At 41.8% G+C, this 23,013-nt stretch overlaps 1 protein-coding gene across 5 annotated transcripts in view; it reads left to right on the forward strand.

The window, feature by feature from the left end:
* Nucleotides 1-23,013, forward strand: part of LOC137522841 (phosphatidylinositol 4-kinase alpha) — a 179,153-nt gene that overhangs the window by 3,850 nt on the left and 152,290 nt on the right. For 4 of the 5 annotated variants that reach the window (XM_068242974.1, XM_068242980.1, XM_068242988.1 and 1 more), the window contains exons 2-4: nt 13,077-13,193; nt 13,671-13,764; nt 16,047-16,135. In XM_068242974.1, coding sequence (XP_068099075.1) covers nt 13,077-13,193; nt 13,671-13,764; nt 16,047-16,135 — 300 coding nt within the window. Of the gene's footprint in view, nt 1-5,667; nt 5,687-13,076; nt 13,194-13,670; nt 13,765-16,046; nt 16,136-23,013 lie in introns of those variants that run through there. The other variant, XM_068243003.1, reaches the window with a different exon arrangement.

Genomic DNA, 23,013 nt, shown 5'->3' on the forward strand with positions numbered 1-23,013 from the left:
CACACACACCATCATTGGGATACAGCATATGACTCTGTAAGCTTGTGGGCTTTCTATATTGCTTGATTAGTGCAGAGTCTTATGGAATGTGCCACAGATTTGAGGAGAAATTGCTAAATATGAGTGGAACTGGCGGGTACATGGTGCATCTAAACAACAATTCCCCTCTATTGATGGGACAAATTTAATAAAACGTAACTTTTAATACTTTGATATATTTAAAAACAACCATTGGCTGATGTTACCATCATATAACCTCTCTATTATAAATCACGAACTGAAGGGTACATTATAAGTATTGTTTGTTTACAGACCCCAGAGTTCGTTAGATCTGCAGTATTTACACAATTCCCCCCACCTTTCTATCACCCAACATGTTTCACTTCACTAAGGAAGCTTTTTCAAGGGATTAAACATAACGTGCATACAGTGCCAAAGTGCTAAGGTGCAAATTACAACATATCATTAAAATACAGAGAACTATAGAGCGTGTCCGCTCATGATAGCAGCCAAAAGATGACTGGCTCAATGTTGGCTCTTTTATACTCATTTCTGGTCATGTGACCTGGGGGTTTGGTTTGTCCATCCCACTCACTCCCCTTAACAGTATCTGATTGGTCAGTCACATCCCAGACGGTTAAACAGCCAATCCTAGAAAGGGCATATACAGCCCCATGTATATTATAAATCCGTGTATATTAGTCAGGAAGTCCTAGTAAAACTTTTACATATTGATCGCATTACATCCTACCTTTCACTGAAATCCGCGCTGAAACAGATTAGTTCTAAAGGAAGAAAACGGCTTCTGTAAGAAACGCCGATATTCTGCGCATCCGATTGGCTAACAACATATGTACATCAGCGCTTGCCCGACATCCAATCGGATGTATCCGTTCTGCTTAGGGATCCGCCTAGTGTCACCCCATTGGCTCTGGTGAACACCAGCCCTATCCGGAGTCGGCTCATTCCTCTCCAGGATGATTCATTGTTTAGAACGGTTCATGTATCGTTTCAAGAAATGATTCAAGCGACTCATCCTCTGAGTCAGAACATGATCCAAACAAGGCAGAGTGTGTGATTTGACTCATTTAAGAGTCATTTACACCGTAATGCATTGAAAAAGAACCATATTCATCGTTTTTAGACTTCACAGACAACGCAAATCATTTGAAAGCTTAATACAGAATTCTCGCATAGAAACATTTGACCCTATGTTTTTATTCTACATCTGTTTGGCTCACAGTACAGTCTTGGGCTCTTTTTAATTACTCATCCATATTGCCCTATCTGTATATATAGCCACATAAGATTGCATTAACCCCTGATGTTTTCAATACTCCCCAGATTTGCCCACCATTCACATTGGAATTTTAAAAGGGAACTCTGTTCAAAGAACACCTATTTTTAGAATAACACTCAACTATTTTAATATCCTTGATTTCATATCAAACAAACAGCATACTATTTCAGAGTAATTTAAAGAATCATTAGGTCATCTTGTAGGTCCACTCTCTTGTATCGCAAAAATGATTTCTCATACCATAATCTGTTCCAATGAGTCTGATGGGATCTATTGAGTTAAAACAAGGGGGGAATGAACATAGGTCATTTCAAAATACTTTGCATAATATAGTGGATTCTTCCTTAAGGACACACTAAGTAGATAAAACTTATGTGTACTAGTCCACTATTCTCCAGACGAATCCATCAAGATACATCCACAGACACAGAAAAAGAGAACAGATCTAGTGTTTATGTGTGGGTCAGCTTTGGAGTATTTTTGTTCCTAATTCTCAAGATTAGTCAACAGAATTCATATATATATATGTTTCATATATACATGGTTGTTAAATGGAGGTCCTGTAAAATTTCACTATAGGAATGGGGTGAATGTAAAACCCTCATTGAGGCCTCCTGGGGAAAGTGTCCCTAGTCTGTATATCCACTTCGCCTCTAATTTCCTTAGCATAAGATCTAAATTACCACCTCTGGGTCCCATTTTCCATTGTTGTATCACCCAGAAACGAAGGGTGGTTTGCTCACCTCCATGTAATTCCACAAAATGTCTTGCTACAGATGTATTCCTTTTATGTTTAATATCCCCCAGATGTTCTAAAATTCTGGTTTTTATTGCCCTAGTGGTCTCTCCAATGTACAGTAAATTACAAGGACATTTTAAAGCATATATCACTCCTTCTGTGTCGCAATTGAAAAAATCAAGCAGCTTATACTCCCTTCCATTTTTTGGGGCCACAAATTGTCTACATTTTTCCACATTTCCGCAGGCTTTGCATTTACCACATCTAAACATCCCGTTTAAAGCCGGATTTAGCCAAGTCCTTTTCTTTTCTTTTAACTTGGCTCCTATAGGTGGTAAGTATGAGTGTGTCAATGCATCACCCAAATTCTTTCCCCTTCTATATGTAAACTGAGGATGTGCTGGTAATACATCTTTTAGTTGTAAAAAATGCCTGTTGGACACAAATGAGATTGGAATGTTCTTCACATCTGAGATTGATTTTGACACCATTAATTTCTTAGATGTGCAGATAAAAAGGAACTCCAATGGAGGTCTGGACACGAAGATTTTCAGGAAACCCACTTCAACCAACTCTCTGTTGTCGTGGGACAGCTATCACCCATTACCCCTCAAGAGAGGAATACCAAAGGGTCAATACCTAAGGGCAAAGAGGAACTGTTCGAATTCAAGGGATTTTGAAATAGAATGTCAAATTTTACAAAAGAGATTTAAGGACAGAGGGTACCCAGAAAATGTCTTACATGCGGCCGAATTACAGGCAAAGGATGCTGAAAGACGGCATCTTCTAATCCCCAAAAATAAGAAATCAATTAAAGAGAAGGAACCTATTCGAATTATTAACACCTTTAATGCCAGGTCAAACAATGTGAAAAAAATAATTGAGAAACACTGGTCAATTCTACAGCTTGATTCCCAACTAAAAGATGTATTACCAGCACATCCTCAGTTTACATATAGAAGGGGAAAGAATTTGGGTGATGCATTGACACACTCATACTTACCACCTATAGGAGCCAAGTTAAAAGAAAAGAAAAGGACTTGGCTAAATCCGGCTTTAAACGGGATGTTTAGATGTGGTAAATGCAAAGCCTGCGGAAATGTGGAAAAATGTAGACAATTTGTGGCCCCAAAAAATGGAAGGGAGTATAAGCTGCTTGATTTTTTCAATTGCGACACAGAAGGAGTGATATATGCTTTAAAATGTCCTTGTAATTTACTGTACATTGGAGAGACCACTAGGGCAATAAAAACCAGAATTTTAGAACATCTGGGGGATATTAAACATAAAAGGAATACATCTGTAGCAAGACATTTTGTGGAATTACATGGAGGTGAGCAAACCACCCTTCGTTTCTGGGTGATACAACAATGGAAAATGGGACCCAGAGGTGGTAATTTAGATCTTATGCTAAGGAAATTAGAGGCGAAGTGGATATACAGACTAGGGACACTTTCCCCAGGAGGCCTCAATGAGGGTTTTACATTCACCCCATTCCTATAGTGAAATTTTACAGGACCTCCATTTAACAACCATGTATATATGAAACATATATATATATGAATTCTGTTGACTAATCTTGAGAATTAGGAACAAAAATACTCCAAAGCTGACCCACACATAAACACTAGATCTGTTCTCTTTTTCTGTGTCTGTGGATGTATCTTGATGGATTCGTCTGGAGAATAGTGGACTAGTACACATAAGTTTTATCTACTTAGTGTGTCCTTAAGGAAGAATCCACTATATTATGCAAAGTATTTTGAAATGACCTATGTTCATTCCCCCCTTGTTTTAACTCAATAGATCCCATCAGACTCATTGGAACAGATTATGGTATGAGAAATCATTTTTGCGATACAAGAGAGTGGACCTACAAGATGACCTAATGATTCTTTAAATTACTCTGAAATAGTATGCTGTTTGTTTGATATGAAATCAAGGATATTAAAATAGTTGAGTGTTATTCTAAAAATAGGTGTTCTTTGAACAGAGTTCCCTTTTAAAATTCCAATGTGAATGGTGGGCAAATCTGGGGAGTATTGAAAACATCAGGGGTTAATGCAATCTTATGTGGCTATATATACAGATAGGGCAATATGGATGAGTAATTAAAAAGAGCCCAAGACTGTACTGTGAGCCAAACAGATGTAGAATAAAAACATAGGGTCAAATGTTTCTATGCGAGAATTCTGTATTAAGCTTTCAAATGATTTGCGTTGTCTGTGAAGTCTAAAAACGATGAATATGGTTCTTTTTCAATGCATTACGGTGTAAATGACTCTTAAATGAGTCAAATCACACACTCTGCCTTGTTTGGATCATGTTCTGACTCAGAGGATGAGTCGCTTGAATCATTTCTTGAAACGATACATGAACCGTTCTAAACAATGAATCATCCTGGAGAGGAATGAGCCGACTCCGGATAGGGCTGGTGTTCACCAGAGCCAATGGGGTGACACTAGGCGGATCCCTAAGCAGAACGGATACATCCGATTGGATGTCGGGCAAGCGCTGATGTACATATGTTGTTAGCCAATCGGATGCGCAGAATATCGGCGTTTCTTACAGAAGCCGTTTTCTTCCTTTAGAACTAATCTGTTTCAGCGCGGATTTCAGTGAAAGGTAGGATGTAATGCGATCAATATGTAAAAGTTTTACTAGGACTTCCTGACTAATATACACGGATTTATAATATACATGGGGCTGTATATGCCCTTTCTAGGATTGGCTGTTTAACCGTCTGGGATGTGACTGACCAATCAGATACTGTTAAGGGGAGTGAGTGGGATGGACAAACCAAACCCCCAGGTCACATGACCAGAAATGAGTATAAAAGAGCCAACATTGAGCCAGTCATCTTTTGGCTGCTATCATGAGCGGACACGCTCTATAGTTCTCTGTATTTTAATGATATGTTGTAATTTGCACCTTAGCACTTTGGCACTGTATGCACGTTATGTTTAATCCCTTGAAAAAGCTTCCTTAGTGAAGTGAAACATGTTGGGTGATAGAAAGGTGGGGGGAATTGTGTAAATACTGCAGATCTAACGAACTCTGGGGTCTGTAAACAAACAATACTTATAATGTACCCTTCAGTTCGTGATTTATAATAGAGAGGTTATATGATGGTAACATCAGCCAATGGTTGTTTTTAAATATATCAAAGTATTAAAAGTTACGTTTTATTAAATTTGTCCCATCAATAGAGGGGAATTGTTGTTTAGAAGTTTAATTATCAGGCAATTTGTGAAAAGGGTACATGGTGCACCATTATGTTACACAGGACGGTTATGTTATTTACAGAGAAACTCCGACCAAGAATTGAACTTTATCCCAATCAGTAGCTGATACCCTCTTTTACATGAGAAATCTATTCCTTTTCACAAACAGACCATCAGGGGGCGCTGTATGACTGATATTGTGGTGAAACCCCTCCCACAAGAAACTCTGAGGAGGTACTCCTGGCTGTGAACCTTGTTGCATTGTGGGAAATGGCCGTTTACAGCTGTTTCCAACTGCCAAAAAACCATGCAGTAGCTACATCACTTTCCAACAGTAAAAATGTCACATGTGATAAATGTCAGAATGTAAATGAGGAAGATTTTGCTGTGAACAGACAACTTGGGGATATAGGAGCTCCCCAGGCAGGTGAAAGAAGCCATCCTTAAACTGTGAAAACAGAAAAAAATCCATCAGAGAAATTGCTACAATATTACGAGTGGCAAAATCTACAGTTTGGTACATACTGAGAAAGAAAACAAGCACTGGTGAACTCAGCAATGTAAAAAGACCTGGACGTCCATGGAAGACAACAGTGGTGGATGATTGCAGAATAATTTTACATGGTTAAGAGAAACCCCTTCACAGCCAACCAAGTGAACACTCTCCAGGGTGTAGGTGTATCTATATCTTATGGTAGCCATACATGGTACAATATTTTTCATCCAATCTTACCATTTCTATGTAATATAAGGGTAAATTAAGTGAATATACTGAAAGGATAATTTAGGCAGTTCCCTTATAGTACATAGAAATGGTAAGATTGGATGAAAAAATTGTACCATGTATGGTCACCATAAGTCTACCATAGAAAATGTGGATAAGGCATTGTGATGGCTTGGGCTTGCATGGCTGCCAGTGGCACTGGGACACCCATGTTTATTGATGATGTTACACAAGACAGAAGCAGCCAAATTAATTCTGAGGTGTTCAGAGACATACTGCAACCCAGGAGTTAAGTGGAAAATTCTTGTAAGGCCAAGTCAGTCACCTGATCTTAACCCAGTTGAGCATTCATTTAACTTGTTCAAGACTAAACTTCAGACAGAAAGGCCTACAAATAGCAACTGAAAGCCGCAGCACTAAAGGCCTGGCAGAGCCTTAAAAAGGTGGAAACCCAGCATCTGGTGTTGTCCATGAATACAAGGCTTCAGGCTGTCTTTGCCAGCAAAGGGTTTTCAACCAAGTAATAGAAATGAACATTTTAATTTTAGTTATTTAATTTGTCCAATTCTTTTTAAGCCCCCGAAATGTAGGAATTGTGAGGAAAAAATGCTTTAGTTGCCTCACATTTTTATGCGAATCGTTTCGGTCACCTCACTGAATAAAAGCTGAAAGTCTGCACTTCCACTGCATCTCAGTTGTTTCATTTAAAATTCATTGTGGTAATGTACAGAACCAAAATTAGAAAAAAGTTGTCTCTGTCCAAATATTTATGGGCCTAACTGTATTTCTAAACTTCTTATTAATGAATCTTTGAAACCTTAAAAAGCTTGATACACAAGTGTAACGTTAACAAGAAAAGACACACAGCTTTTAATTTCAACAGAACTTTTAAAATAGAATCTTATGCATATACAGTATAAAGTGAAAACAAGCCAAGTAAAGCAAACATCTGTCTTTAGCATCGTGTTCTGTTTTTTTGCCAGTAAACCATTGAATCTGACGAATGTTTGAAACATTTCGCAGATTGCAAACATTCCAAGAAGGATTAAACTTTAATTCCCAAGGTCAATCTTTACAACTTTAGAAATGTGAAGATTGGTGAACATTGTGGTCCCTGCAGTGCTTCATATTCCAGTATTATTTGAGAGCTTCTTTGTGCACTACATAGGGCTTGGTGTACTTTTTTGCTGGAGAACATGAGCAATCCAGAACATTGTGGCCCCTATTCAATTCTCTTTTTTTCTCCATTGTCTCCTACGTAATATTTTCACACCTTATCAATAAAAAGCTTTTTAAGCCACCAGCAAGCAAGTAAATACTCAGAAATACAAAACGCAAAACGTTTATATTGTACTTACATAGTTACATAGTTATTTTGGTTGAAAAAAGACATACGTCCATCGAGTTCAACCAGTATAAAGTACAACACCAGCCTGCTCCCTCACATATCCCTGTTGATCCAGAGGAAGGCGAAAAAACCCTTACAAGGCATGGTCCAATTAGCCCCTAAAGGGAAAAATTCCTTCCCGACTCCAGATGGCAATCAGATAAAATCCCTGGATCAACATCATTAGGCATTACCTAGTAATTGTAGCCATGGATGTCTTTCAACGCAAGGAAAGCATCTAAGCCCCCTTTAAATGCAGGTATAGAGTTTGCCATAACGACTTCCTGTGGCAATGCATTCCACATCTTAATCACTCTTACTGTAAAGAACCCTTTCCTAAATAAATGGTTAAAACATTTTTCCTCCATGCGCAGATCATGTCCTCTAGTCCTTTGAGAAGGCCTAGGGACAAAAGGCTCATCCGCCAAGGTATTATATTGCCCTCTGATGTATTTATACATGTTAATTAGATCCCCTCTAAGGCGTCTTTTCTCTAGACTAAATAAACCCAGTTTATCTAACCTTTCTCGATAAGTGAGACCTTCCATCCCACGCATCAATTTTGTTGCTCGTCTCTGCACCTGCTCTAAAACTGCAATATCTTTTTTGTAATGTGGTGCCCAGAACTGAATTCCATATTCCAAATGTGGCCTTACTAGAGAGTTAAACGGGCAATATTATGCTAGCATCTCGAGTTTTTATTTCCCTTTTAATGCATCCCAAAATTTTGTTAGCTTTAGCTGCAGCTGCTTGGCATTGAGTACGATTATTTAACTTGTTGTCAATGAGTACTCCTAAGTCCTTCTCCAAGTTTGATGTCCCCAACTGTATCCCATTTATTTTGTATGGTGCTAGACCATTAGTACGTCCAAAATGCATGACCTTACATTTGTCAACATTGAATTTCATCTGCCATGTATGTGCCCATATAGCCATCCTATCCAGATCCGGTTGCAATATGACACTATCTTCCTGAGAGTTGATGATTCTGCACAATTTTGTATCATCTGCAAAAATAGCAACATTGCTCACTACTGCATCTACTAGGTCATTAATAAATAAATTGAAGAGCACTGGACCCAGAACAGACCCCTGTGGGACCCCACTGCTAACAGTCTCCCATTTTGAGTACGATCCATTGACCACAACTCTTTGTTTTCTGTCCATTAGCCAGTTCCCTATCCATGAACACAGACTCTTTTCTCCTGGTGGACTCAAAACACTAAAACTGCAGCTACTAGGATGCCCTTTTTAGGCAGTAGCAGTGTTGGAGTCTTGCCCAAGGTCTCCTCACTGGTCATGGTCTGGGTTTACCACTTGTCATCAAAAACATACGCCACATAATTTCAGAGTATATACAACATTACTGTGAACTTCTTGAAAACCTTGACAGTAGAAACTACTCAGACACCTTATGAAGCATTTTGCCAGCCTTGGTTGACAAAAGAGAGGTCCAAGGTGGGATGACTTTTTAGTATTAAAAGGAAAGAAAAGAGATGAAAAATAGTACAGTTGAACAGAAGGACAAGGGGAGAACAGAAGAGCCACCTCAGGACTATATCGCTCAGACCTCAAGTCAAGAATGCATATCCTAGCTATAGTAGGGATATTTATTCACAAATGTAACTGGGGCAACTTAGCATACCTTGCTATCCAGATACCTCATATTTTCATGGATTTATTTGGTTAATTCCTATTGTGAAATGTATGTGTGTAAAGAGACAGGGCCTTGTCAAGTGAGGAGATCCAGCTTGCTACTATGGCAAGCTGTGCTTTGTTCCAGTACAATTAGACCTCTTGCTTTGCATGGTTGTACAGTATAATTTAAGATCCTAAAATAAATCAGTTAGTCTATACTCTGCTAAACCTGTGCCTGTCATGTCCAGAAAATGTAAAATAAAATGTTCCACTTCAACCCAGCACCTGTTTTGAGGAAATCTGTTTTATGCAGACAGGCCAGGGCAATGGTTGACGGTTTAGAGGGCATTTAAATGCTGGTGTTCAAGATCACATCTCTGTGATCTCAACCTTAGTTGTTCACTATATTGTACTTGCTGTAGATGCACTTGTTTGTATGTCGGCTCAGTTGTATGGAGATCTGTGAAATACACAGATGAAATACAGGTGTTCCTTTTTATCTGCCAAAAGAGCTAGTATTTCACTTCTCTATTTTTGCCATGTTGCATCTCCAGGCAGGTTTTTTTGTGCCCTCTGAATGCTCGTTTGACATGATAAAACTCTAAATCATCCTTTTGGTAAGAATACCATCTTCATTGTCTGTGTATTTTTTTGTGTAGGGGCTTTAAATCGGGTTATACCCAAGTTTCAGTTCTTTTTTTTTTTTTTTTTTTTTTTTTTTTTTTTTTTCGTGTGTGTTTGTGTGTGTTTGTGTGTGTGTGATACATTATACATGTAAGCACACACCATATTTAATGTAATTGGCCCAGATGGGAGTGGTCCACTGGCAGATCACACTTCCTCATTTTATAATAGGAGGCTTCATCAGATATATAAAAAACTACTCTGACAGCTGTAGACTTCAGTTGATTTCACTAGCTATTTGAGATTTCCTTTTATTTTAATAGTAGATCTAACCTTCACACATGCTAGTTCGCTTTTGGCCGAGGTTGACTTCTCTCAGGATATTGTGTGCTTACAGTGGCCCATGACCACCCTTGATGCTTCAGATCGATGTGCTGCTGAGGTCATTGTTCCCTCCCTTGCCCCATCTGCTCCGTCGTTCTGTTATTCTATCGGCCCTCAGCATAGCGACAGTACACATCACTATCCTGGAGGCTTGCCATGGATCTGTTCGACATCGCCCATGAACTGTTGCCGGAAGGATCGAGTCCCGATCCTCTTCTAGCAACATGCCTTGTACATATGTACGAGGCTTTAAAGGTACCCAGACATCTAGGGATTTTAGCAGATCTTTTTCTGATCGGAAAGAGATCTTTTGGCTGCCATAAACTACAGGTCACCGATTAATTTCAGCATGAAATCTTGCAGGAATCTGCCTTGTGACGCCGCCTTGCTGCCACTGAACCCCCCCCCTTGCCTGTTCTGTTTCAGTTATACTTTACCTGCCGCTGTCCTCTTACTTGCGCATTTGCGCCTCCACGTGCTTGCCGGCATTATAGCGTGTGTGACGTCACAGTGATATATGCCACGTGGGGCCCAAATGTGGAAGTACAAGTATGGCGGCAGGTAAAGTATAACTGCATAGGCAACGGGGGGACATAAAACATTAGGGAGGATAGCGAATTGGGGTTTCCGTCGCATCTGTTGTTTACAATGATCGCACGCCATTACCGCCACACACCCAATCAAGCATGACGGCCCGAGATGTTCCAGCATGATTGATACATGCAACCAATTTCTGCCCGAAATTGGTTGCAACTTCGATTGGGTGTGCTCTTGTGCGCACTTATTTTCATCTGATTTGATTATAATTATCGAATCGCATGGTCAATCGGCTGCCTAGTCGAGTATTCTAAGGCCCCTTTTACACTAGTTTCTCTCAGTTATAACTGAAACAAAGCTGATTATTAAAGTAATGCCCATGTTTTCCTATAGCTCAGTTCACACTATACGTGTTTTAAATGAAATCTTTTTCACAGTGCACTGCTATGGATACGAATACTAACGCATAGTCGCATACCAACGCATTGGGTATCATTCATAAAGCATTTCCGCATGCGGAAATGCTTAACACCGGTGACTTTCCCGACCACTCAGCATAAGCCCCATTCATAAAGGCTCTTTCCGCATGAAAAAGTGACAGAGCGATACATTTCCGCCTTGTGCGGAGTTTTTCTAGATTAATCTAGAAAAAGTAACAAACACATCCATTCATAAAGATTAGAGCATGCGGTATCCGGAAGGAAAATACCGCTTGCTCGACAGTAGCGATAGGCGGGCGGAATACATATAAATGAATGGGAGGGACCTCCCAAGCAGCATCAGACAGAGCAGCGCAGGGAGGGAATCGGGCAGCTTTTAAGTTTCCGCATGCCTACCGCCACGCTGCCGCCAGCTTCCTCCAGAAAACCTCTGCACTTCTTCCGCAACAGGCAGACTTCTTTATGAATGGCCACCCAGAAGTCTTAATTACCGGTTGCGGAGAAGAACGGTGTTTTCCCGCACTACCGACAGCCTGTTTATGAATGATACCCATAAAGTGTAAAAGGGGCCTATGGGCTCCTTCAGTTTACTCCCTGGATTGTGGTCCATGATAACCTTGTTTGTTTTAGACAAGGGCTGTATAATCAAGTTGTCACAGCAACAGTCCTTAGCCTGCTTGTCTAGGCCTGAGTCGTCAGTACATTTATTTAAGTAGCATAAAGAAACATATCTGCTTAGAAAAAATACCCAACAGAGAGCAGCAGATAAGCAGACATGTCTCCAGACCCTATACTTTCTCTTTGTGATCTGTGATTGCGCTTGGTAACAGTTCTTTATGCTCTTAAAAGTGATTTACTAATGACTAATTCATGCAAAATACAGCCTTCATTGATCCCTGTGTATTGTAGACAATTAACATTTCTTTAATAGAGCTGCAATGTGCACAAATAAGTTCACAGTTCTAGGATTTGCAAAGCATCAGAGACTTGTCACTGTGACATCTGAATATATCCTAGAGTGCTCTTCGCTTTGATCTTTCTATCCCCCTTCTGCTCCTGCTGAGTTTCTTCTCTGGCTTGAATTTATTTTGCTTGATGTCTACATTCATACTGACTGGTAACATGTAGCTCTACAAACACTCCGATCACAATAATAATGTAAATAATGTATTTCATCTGTTAGAAGCATCTGCTTACCTATAGATGTATTTGTTTGAAAAAATTATATATGCAAACATCTACACTGCTTTTTCCATTACCTGTATTTATTACGTTTTATTCTTCCACATTGCCAGTGTTTAATACAGGATGGCCTTCTCTGGGATAATTAAAGTGGACCCAAACTCTTACACAGCATGCAATTAAGTCTGTATTCCACATACAGTTGCTGGAAAAAAACACTTCTCTGTGTTCTGTGTTTATTTAGGCCATACATGTCATACTCTGGTCTCGGGGCCAAATGTGGCCCTCAAAGCCATTCAATTTGGCCCCCAAGTGGTTTCCCCACTCTGCATTATGTTTTGCCCACTCTAGACCACCAGGGAAGCTATACTGGAGGTGAAGACCAGGGATGCCATATGGGGCAGGAAGGGGAAAAGCATTAGACACCAGGGAACTGTATAGGGGAGGAAGGAGGATCACTAGACACTGGAGAACTGTATAGGGGTTGGGGGAGCCAATAGACACCAGGGAACTTTATAAGGGAGGAAGGTGGCCGGTAGACCTAGAGGTTGGCCCGCGACTAGGTCCCAGTATTCAGTTTCGGCCCACTTTGTATTTGAGTTTGACACCCCAGATTTAGGCAGATAAACCAGTCTAATGAGTTCTTATCAGCAATTCTTAAAGACCACAGGAGAGATCTGCCAAGGCAGTTCTCCATATAGTAAACACCGGAGCTTAACTCTTTCATTTCCTTCTGCAGAAGTGCAACCAAAGTTCACTAAAAACTTCAGTTTTAGGAATTCTATAAATTGTAATGATTTTTTTCCCCCATGAAGGTTATGCTGTGGCTAATCTTTCATAGCAGAGAGGAAGTTCTGAGTTCCATTTTAATAATGCTAAACTTTTTTTCCTTTTTAGGTGCAGAAACTGCTTTGCATGTGTCCTGTTGACTTCCATGGAGTATTTCAGCTGGATGAGAGAAGAAGAGATGCTCTCATTGCTCTGGGCATTTTCTTAGTTGAATCAGAGCTGCAGGTACGTTATACTACTAGCTTATGTAAAAGATGTTGAGTCTGGGGAAACAAATACCATATTGATCATAGTGTTTGTCAAAGCTTAAAGCTATGTGTACACACAAGATGTTGTTCTTCTAAGTTGGTAGTTCCTAATTGTCTCGGGTAGAAATCTTCATGAATGTAGGTGACCTCCTGTTCAGTAATCTGCCATGTTGAATCACACTTGCCTTACTGCTACAGTAGCTCTGCTAGCTCTTCTTCATCTTCCCATCCATAAAACAGATTAGGCTGCTCAACAAATAGTTGCATAGTGTTTCTGTACATTGTTCCTATCACCTGAAACAAAAACTAAAAAAAAAAATAGTTCTAAGCAACATGTACAACATCTATATGTGTTTTAAAAAGTAATGATTATTGTCCGCTTTGTCTACCATAATGTGAACTGCTAACGCTGAAGTAATTGGAGAGGTGTTAACATATTCTCTTCTGTTTTTAGCACAAGGAGCATATTGTTCCCTATCTTCTTAGGCTTCTTAAAGGACTTCCAAAGGTTCTGTGGATAGAGGAGAGCACAGCACGGAAAGGCAAAGGTCAGTATTTGGTTGCTCTGCAGATGTGTGTACATGCGCAGAAGTGCTTGTCATTTACAGGGAATGGGAGTCGATCTCTCAGGTGACAGTTTGGGGATGAGTTCTCTACAGACGTATTGTTAGCTTGTAGGCTGTACTATACACATGCTGGATTGCAGAGCCAGGACAAGGTCCTCTGGCACCCAAGGCTGAGACACCAAAGTGCTCCCCTCCATCCCTCCCACCCCAGCCATCACACACTGATTGCTCTTAGACTAATGCTGGGAATACACGGTACGTTTCTGAGCCATTAAGATGGCTCGATTGATAATTTCCAACATGTCGGATCTCCTGCCGTATCGATTCCACGCTCGATTTCGCATAGGGAACAATGGGAAAAGATAAGGAAAACGAATGGAAGATAAGAGAATCGGGCGCAACACAGAGCGCGGAAAACGTACTGTGTATTCCCAGCATAAGAGGCGCCCAAGGGCCCTTAACTTTCCCCTGCCTTAACACCTTAAACTCTCGTTACCTGGCTTGCAGCCACTGCAATGTATCAATTTTTCTTATTTCTCTCTGCTTCAAACACAATAGGGAAATGATAGCTGAGTGAGTTGTGCGCCCCCTCCTACACTACGCCCTGAGGCTGGAGCCTCTCTTGCCTCGGCCCAACCCTGCCAGATTAACGGGTGCATCCAAGTACTTACCTTATTTAAAGGAATTTGAGCAGCTAGGTGCTCCTAAGTTAAAGATCGAAAATTAACCACACCTAAATGGAGATTCATAAATGCTTTGGGCTTTTGTGGGGAGCAGCTTCCATTTACTTAGCTACGGGTGCTGCTCTGTAGGCCCCTCGTCAATATGAGGGTCTTTGTCTTCTCTGTCCCTGTGCCATAAAAGTGCGCGTTGAAGTACATAGAGCGATATTGGGCACCGCAGTGCATGCTGGAGATGTAGTCCAGTCATGTGATTACATCTACTGGCATGGAGATGTAATCACATGAATGGACTACATCTCCCGGCATGCACCGTGGTGGCCAGGGACGCCTAACATTACTGCGGATATTTCAACCTCCGTTTCTGCGGCACAGGGACAGAGACGACAGTCCTCATATAGACGGGCTATGGAGAAGCCCCCTTAAGCTAAGTAAATGCCTGCTGCACACCCCAAAAGCCCACAACATTTACTAACCTCCCATAGGGGTAGAGTGTGTGTATATGTGTGTATATCTATCTATCGTGCTCGGGTCCCTTTTTAAGGCTGAACCCTGATACTGAGGGTACCTTCATGAGCCACACTTGAACACAAAGTTAGTGCCTGGTTGTGTACCAGAGGCGAGATGTGTGAGGAATTTGGAATTTAAAAAACCGGTTATAATAACAGAAATAGCAAAGATGTTTATGCTATCGCACCCTTCCTGTTATTCCGGTGTATGTCCTTGGCATTTGCCTACTTTCTGCCCCCATTTGGATGACACGCTTTCTTCATTGAATGTCCCACCCATATCTGTATGCTAAGACAAATACACCACGCTTCTTTTTATAAAATACTTCCCACTTGCTATTCACATTCAAGTATACACAATGCGACATGATAAACGTGTATGTTCAGTGCAAAAATTATTATTAACCAGACTGTTTTACTTGTTTTGTTTTATAGTTAATTTCTAGGCATGGAAGTGACAGCTGTCTTGTCGGTACCATGTCAGGAATATAGTAAACATCACTGATAAGCAAATTACAGCCATAAAAGTTTTCCTAGCAGAATATAGCTTCTGATAGCAGAGGGAGATAGAACAAGTTCAATAGTTTATGTATTTTTTATTTATGGATTCTTACTAGGCTGCCACTGAGCAGAGACCGCAAATCATTCAATCTGCTTTGTAAATGTTTAAATATAAAATAAAAGTAAGGGATATCAACAAAAAAAGGGTAATTTTTAGGAGTAAAAGGAGAGGATAATATAATTGTTTATCTTATCGGTTTACTTTCACATCTGGTTCACATTAAGAAAGCAAGATATGAGTAATAAGGGGATTTTCATCTAAATGTCCTTAAATAAACGTAAGTGGCTTGGATGGTGTGGAAATCTTGAGTGATCATGATTGAGCCACAAATTGCTTTGTCGATATTTCTCCAGCCAGAGGATGAAGATAAAAGTTAATCAAGAACAAGCTACTTCATAAATCATAAGCTAAAGGAGTGTTTGTAGTGAATAATTTGCATGTTAATGTAGCCTATTTTGTTGAATGAGCCACAGGGCTAAGATCACGCATGACGCACTATTTTCTGCATTACAGGTTTACTTCCAGTTGCAGAGACCTTCAGCTTCTGTCTGGTTACCTTACTGTCAGATGTTGCTCACAGAGATGCAACATTCAGGGGACAGGTAAGTTATGCGCATACGTATAGAAAATCATTTAAAAAGATGTCTGAGAGGTTTGCTAGTGTATTTGTTTTTCAGATGAGAAAATTCACATGCACTAATTATGTTTTCCACTTGTTTATTTTTTATGTAGACAGTAGGCTATCAGTACCGTATCTAATAACGTGTCAGTGTGATAATATTTATTTATGACTGATTTCCAGTGTTTCTGTCTTCCTGCCTTCCTGTGTTGACCTGAGATGAGATGACACATTCTCTTAAAGGACATCTTCAATGTTTGTGTGTGTGTGTGTGTGTGTGTGTGTGTGTGTGTGTGTGTGTGTGTGTGTGTGTGTGTGTGTGTGTGTGTGTGTGTGTGTGTGTGTGTGTGTGTGTGTGTTTGTGGTTTTTTTTTTAAGTTTCTCTTACCTGGGGCTACTACCGGCCAACTGCAGACGTCCTGTCCCACACTAGTCTTCAAAGATCCACCAGTCCCCCCAACCGCAGCTCACTTTCACTTTGGCCATCTAATAGATCGATGGCAACTGCGCGTCCTTGGTCGTGCGTGTCCTCGCTCCCATCGCCGGGAGCGTCCTGCGCAGGTGCATTTTGAGGTTTCCTCATACTGGCCAGAAGTGCAAACGAGGACGCGTGCAGCCATGGCCGCGTAGGCGCAGTTGCAATTTGATTTGTAAGTCGGCGGCAACGAAAGTGAGCCACGGCAGGGGACCGTAGGACCCTTGAAGACCGGCATGGGACAAGACATCTGCAGGAGGCCGGTAGAAGCCCCAGGTAAGTAACAAAAAAAATAATTCTCCTCCTTTAAGAGGCGGGGAAGAGGTGGGAATGGGAGGAGACATCACAGCAAGCCTGCCTCTTCCTGTCTCAAAATTTGACTTTGCTAAAGTCGGAATTTTTTGATGCAGTGTGTGAGGATCCGCTCGGCTGCCTGCGCAGGCAGGCAGCTTTTTGACCACTGTTCAGGTTTGCATTCTGCAGGTCTCTGGAAGAGAGAACTTTTGTCAGTTTTGCAGCTTGCTGCTGCTGACGAATTTGCATACGTTGGTCATGCTAATTTCCTAGCCACATCCTCTGGAGGTTTGTACTATAAATACCATGTGATATCACAGACCTGGGCTGGTCATAAGGGTTTGTCCTGTGAAACACTCCTGGAGTGTCAGCCTTGCTCATTGTTTGAAGATTAGCTTAGAGTAATTCCTGGGACTGCATTAGGCAGGTTCCCTAGCACAGTTAGGATTGCATATCTGTTTGTTAGTCTGTTGCTATTGTCCTGTCCCAGCGGTGGTCGACAGGAAATAGTTCTGTGTGTCTGGGTGCTAACCGGAACAGCGGTTGTTACTGGTAGCCCCTTCTGATCTGTCTTGCCTGGATTGCACTCGTCTTGCGCTAGTGCTGTGGATCCTATCTCTCACTTATTCCTGTTTTCGTGTATCTGTCTTGTCTGCTACGAACGCTTGCTGGAGGCTCGGTGAGGTAACCGTTAAAGAGAGACTGAAGCGAGAATAAATCTCGCTTCAGACCTCAGAGTTAGCAGGGGCATGTGCGCCCCTGCTAAAACGCCGCTATAGCGCGGCTTAACGGGGGTCCCTTCACCCTCAAATCCCCCTCCGTAATGCGGGGGAGCGCTTCCTGGTTGGGACAGGGCTAACCGCCGCAGCCCTGCCCCACGCGCGTCTGTCAGCGCGTATCTCCGCCTCTCCCCCGCCCCTCTCAGTCTTCCTTCACTGAGAGGGGCGAGGGAGAGGCGGCGATGCACCGCTGACAGACGCGACTGGAGGCAGGGCTGCAGCCGTTAGCCCTGCCTCCAGGAGCGACCAAGTCTGCGACCAAGTGTCGCAGTGGGGGGTTTGGGGGTCAAGGGACCCCCATTTAGTGGCGCTATTGCGGCGGTTTAGCAGGGGCACACGTGCCCCTGCTAACTATGAGCTCTGAAGCGAGATTTATTCTCGCTTCAGAGTCTCTTTAGACAAGCGCTCGCGTCCTCTGTCTCATGTTTGTCTGTCGGTGGTTAGTTAGGCGTGCTTGTCTCTGTTGTGCTTAACACGCGGAGACCACGCATAAACGCGTGCGCTGTTGCGAATGAGTGCGGTGTTCGCGTTTAGTTAGCGTTTGCTATTTTCCTTATCTTCTCATTGTATTATTTGCTGTGCCTTTGCTACTCTCGTGCTCTGCCTTGCTGTAGCCTTGTGTCACCTCTGGCAATCGCCTCTCTCGCGATTGCGTTCCTACTTCATATCTGCTGTTGTATGTGCACCGTCGCGGGTTGGCGACTAGATTGGGGCACATACATACATTCTGTCCCTGTGCTCATTCTCTTCCGCAATCGCTTCTCTTGCGATTGCGTTCTCACTTGGTTTCTTCTGTTGTGTGTCCACCGTCGCAGGTTGGCGGCTAGATTGGTGGGCATGCATACATTTCTCATCTGTGCTTATTCGGTCTGGTGTCGCTGTTAGCAATCGCCATCTCTGGCCATTGCCTTCTCACTTTATCTTCATGGTTGTGTGTTCATCGTCGCAGGGTGGCGACTAGATTGGTGGACACACATACCCTCTGTCGCTTTGATCTCTCTCTTTCAGGGCTATCTTGCCCTGCGTTTCTTCCCTTTGTACAATTCCTGTCTGGCGTCTGTGGCAGGGCAGAGGAGCTGTTCCTCTGCACTCCACAGCTCCACCTGTCGACAGGAATTTCCCTCTACAGGTGCATTGCACCTTTTGCTGGGTTCCCTCAAATTATACGCTTGTGGAGGATTTCCGCAGTGTCAGCGCACGTCTGGTGCGCTGATCACGGAGAGAATTCCACAATCGTTATAGGGTGATTATGGGGATTGAGGAGAGGAATGGACAATGCACAAAGGTTTGTGCATCTTAATAGGCGGGTAAAATAAACCGTGCACGTACTGTATATTACACTATGTATTAGGGATTAATTTTATGTTCTTTTAAACACACTAGAGTACAAGTACACTAAGGCTTTTAAAGCAGAATTTCCAGCATTTCTTATTCTAAGCTTTTTTTAAAAACACATTTCATTCCCATTTGCGATTGTCGAAAATCTCAAACGAGCCGCAGTGTGCGTAATCCAATAGGATTACTTGTGCAGCAGCACTTTTCTGATTGCAGACGATGAGCAAAGTGCGAATGTGCCCTTGTGTGAATGAGGCTAGTGTTTCAGATAGAATTTTTATGTGAAGGTATAAATCCTCCCTAATGCTAGGTACACACCTTGCGTTTTTTGATTGATTATTTCCGTCATGCCTGATATTACTTTCAAACGTTTTCCTGCTCGATTTCTCATAGAAGTGAATGGAAATTGAAAAGAGAATCGAGCGGGAAATCGAGTGGAGAAACAAATCGAAAATCGATCGAACGGGAAATTGACAGAAAAAGCACATCGTGTGTACCCAGCATTGAATTTTTACAAGTGTCTATACTGCAAGGGCAGGAAGTAATTATATTATGATTATGTAAATAGCCCCAGTTCTAAAAATAAACAAAGTTTAATTTGTGTTATTTGACACAAGTGCTCCAGGCTGCTGAATGAGAAGAGGAGAGACAGCTGTGGTCATACGTGTGCTAATAGCTGGGCACGATATGATGTTTATCTGTATGCATTTCAGTCTTTCAGTCCTTGTACAGACATGAATGCTTATCTCTGGGGAGATGTATATACTGAACAGCATGGGGGTGGGGGTGGTGGGGGGGGGAGCAAAGGATGAGAACACCACTGAGTAAATGGTAGCACCCAGCTGAATAAATCCATCATGGCTGGTTGCCATCTCTCCAAGTGCAGATAAAAAGTGCTTCCTGTAAAGAGAACAGACTGTCACCAAAATAGAGCACAAACAATCATTTTAGGTGACAGAAAATTAAAGTCTAATATGATACTAAAAATGTAACTCCCGTAGGTGTCTTTGTTGCATGTGTGGTTTTATGTATGCTGCTTCTCTGGAAGCAGTAAAAAATGGAATCATATGTGCAGTACACTTATGCTACTCCTACGCAGTGGATGGTCATGTCCCAGGAGCTTCTACAGATCGGATCAAGCAGCACAGGAGATTACTTTAACACGGAATCAATACTGCAGGAGATTCTTAGATCACCGGGTCTTTCGTTAACCACTGCTATCCTCGGAAATAGATGGGGCAGAAAGCGAAGCAAGAGGAAACAAAAGAGGTAAGCGATCAGGACTGCTAACTAGACTGAGAGCTACTCCACATAAAACCCCTCTTCCTAGCGCTGCTTGCAAATGTGAGATCCCTCGCAAATAAAATGGATGAGTTCCGACTGGATATCTCCACGAATAAAACTATGAGAGACTGTTGCCTTTTGATTTTGGCTGGACCCCTCCATACCAGACGCTGCAGTTGAGCTTGCAGGTCACACGCTTCACCGTGCTGATTGAACTCATGATTCTGGCAAGAAAACAGGTGGAGGACTATGTGTTTATATCAATAATGCTTGGTGCACTAACGTAACCATAATCAACAAGTCTTGTTCACCTGATGTGGAATATCTAATGCTGAGATGTCGACCGTTTTACCTACCCAGGGAACATACAGTTATTATAATTATGGCCGTATACATTCCACCTCATGCCAATACTAAGTCAGCAAATGAACAACTGTTTGATGTCATTAGTAAGCAACAGAACTCACACCCTGATGCAATTTTCATAATTGCTGGAGATTTTAACCAAGCAAATTTTAAGAAGGTATTTCCCAGATTTTATCAGCATGTGGACTGTAAAACCAGAGGAGAAAACACCTTGGATCATGTCTATACAAACATAAAAAGTGCCTATAAGATCACCCAACGCCCCCCACTGGGACAGTCTGACCATCTATCTTTGTTTCTTCTTCCCGCATACAAAGCCATTATCAACACTGCTAATCCAATTAGCAAGTCTGTTAAAGTCTGGCCTGAGACTGCCGTCTCTCAGCTCCAAGATTGCTTTGAAAATACAGACTGGGATATTTTCTTTCATGAAACAGACCCGGAGACGAGTACTTCCTCTGTATTGTCATATGTTAATTTCTGTGTGGACACCATCACTGTCAACAAAAGAATTACGGTTTACCCAAATCATGAACCACGGATTACAAAAGAACTCAAGGAACTTCTAAAGAATAGAAACAAAGTTTTTAAAATACAGGACAAAGAAGCATATTCTTCAGCCAGAGCAAGTCTGAAAAAAGGCATACGAAATGCAAAACTTAAATACAAACAAAGGATTGAGGAAAACTTTGAAAATGACTCAAACCCAAAGAGGATGTGGCAAAGCATTCAACTATTCACAGATTACAAAAAGAATAGCACTCAATATAAACTGGACAATAACATCCCCAGCCTAGCAGAGGAACTTAACTTCTTTGCTAGATTTGAAAAAGACAACAATTGGCCTCCAGTCAACTTTGGGCCCACTACAGACTCACAGCCTTTAATCCTTCACATGCATGAAGTGCATCAAGCACTCACAAATATCAACACCAGGAAAGCTGCAGGTCCTGATGGTGTGCAAGGACGTGTGCTCCAGGCCTGTGCTGGTCAACTAGCGAAATTTTTTACACAAATATTCAACCTCTCTCTGTTCTTGGGTATAGTTCCTTCATGCCTTAAATCTACAACCATTGTGCCAGTCCCAAAAAAATCCTAGGATAACCTGTCTTAATGATTATCGACCAGTTGCTCTAACCCCTGTCATCGCCAAGTGCTTTGAACGACTGGTATCCACACACATCAAGGCCTCCATCCCAGCAAATCTAGATCAACACCAGTTTGCTTACCGAACAAATAGATTGACTGAGGATGCCATCTGTGTAGCTCTCCATGCTGCCCTCTCACACCTGGAAAAGCCCAACTCCTATGTTAGGATGCTCTTTGTTGACTACAGCTCAGCATTTAACACCATTGTACCTAGCCAGCTGACCAACAAACTCCATGCACTAGGTCTTGCTCCCTCCATATGTACTTGATTATTGGACTTCCTTACTAATCGCCCTCAAACTGTCAGACTAGGAAAACAGACATCCTCCACCCTTACCCTGAGCACTGGCGTGCCACAGGGCTGTGTATTAAGCCCTCTCCTCTATGCACTTTTCACCCATGACTGCCAGCCTATCCATACCTCAAACATAATTGTTAAGTTTGCAGATGATACGACTGTCATTGGGCTTATATCAGACAATGAGGAAGCTGCATACAGAGAAGTTAGGAACCTGACTGCATGGTGCGACATTAACAACCTGTTATTAAATACAAAGAAGACCAAAGAAATTATTCTTGACTTTAGGACCACCAAAAAGACCACTCACCTACCGCTAATGATCAATGCAGAGGCTGTGGAGAGAGTTTCCAGCTTCAAATTTTTGGGAGTCACCAGCGCAGAGAACCTGTCCTGGGCTGACAATGCGTTAGCTCTAACTGGCAAAGCACAACAACGCCTCTACTTTCTGAGAAAACTAAGGAGCGCTAACCTCCCACAGAAGCTGCTGGTTAATTTCTACAGATGCACTATAGAAAGCGTTCTGACCAATTGCATGACTGCCTGGTACAACAGCTGCACGAAGGCTACTAGAGAAGCCCTGCAGCGAGTTGTTAAAACAGCAGGAGCCATTATTGGCACTGAACTACCATCACTGGAACTTTTGTATAATACTCGCAGTGTGAGAAGGGCCAAAAACATTATTAAGGACAACACTCACCCTGGAAATGCCTTGTTTGAGCTCCTTCCATCAGGTAAACGTTTTAGATCAATCCGCACACACACAAACAGACTGAAAGACAGCTTATTCCCATCCGCCATAAACTTGATGAACTCTGAATCCTCTCTGAAATAATTAACACTGTGTACAAATTGTTTAAATATCTGTAATACCTGGCATA

This window comes from Hyperolius riggenbachi, chromosome 1 (assembly GCF_040937935.1).
Source record: "Hyperolius riggenbachi isolate aHypRig1 chromosome 1, aHypRig1.pri, whole genome shotgun sequence".
NCBI lineage: Eukaryota > Metazoa > Chordata > Amphibia > Anura > Hyperoliidae > Hyperolius > Hyperolius riggenbachi.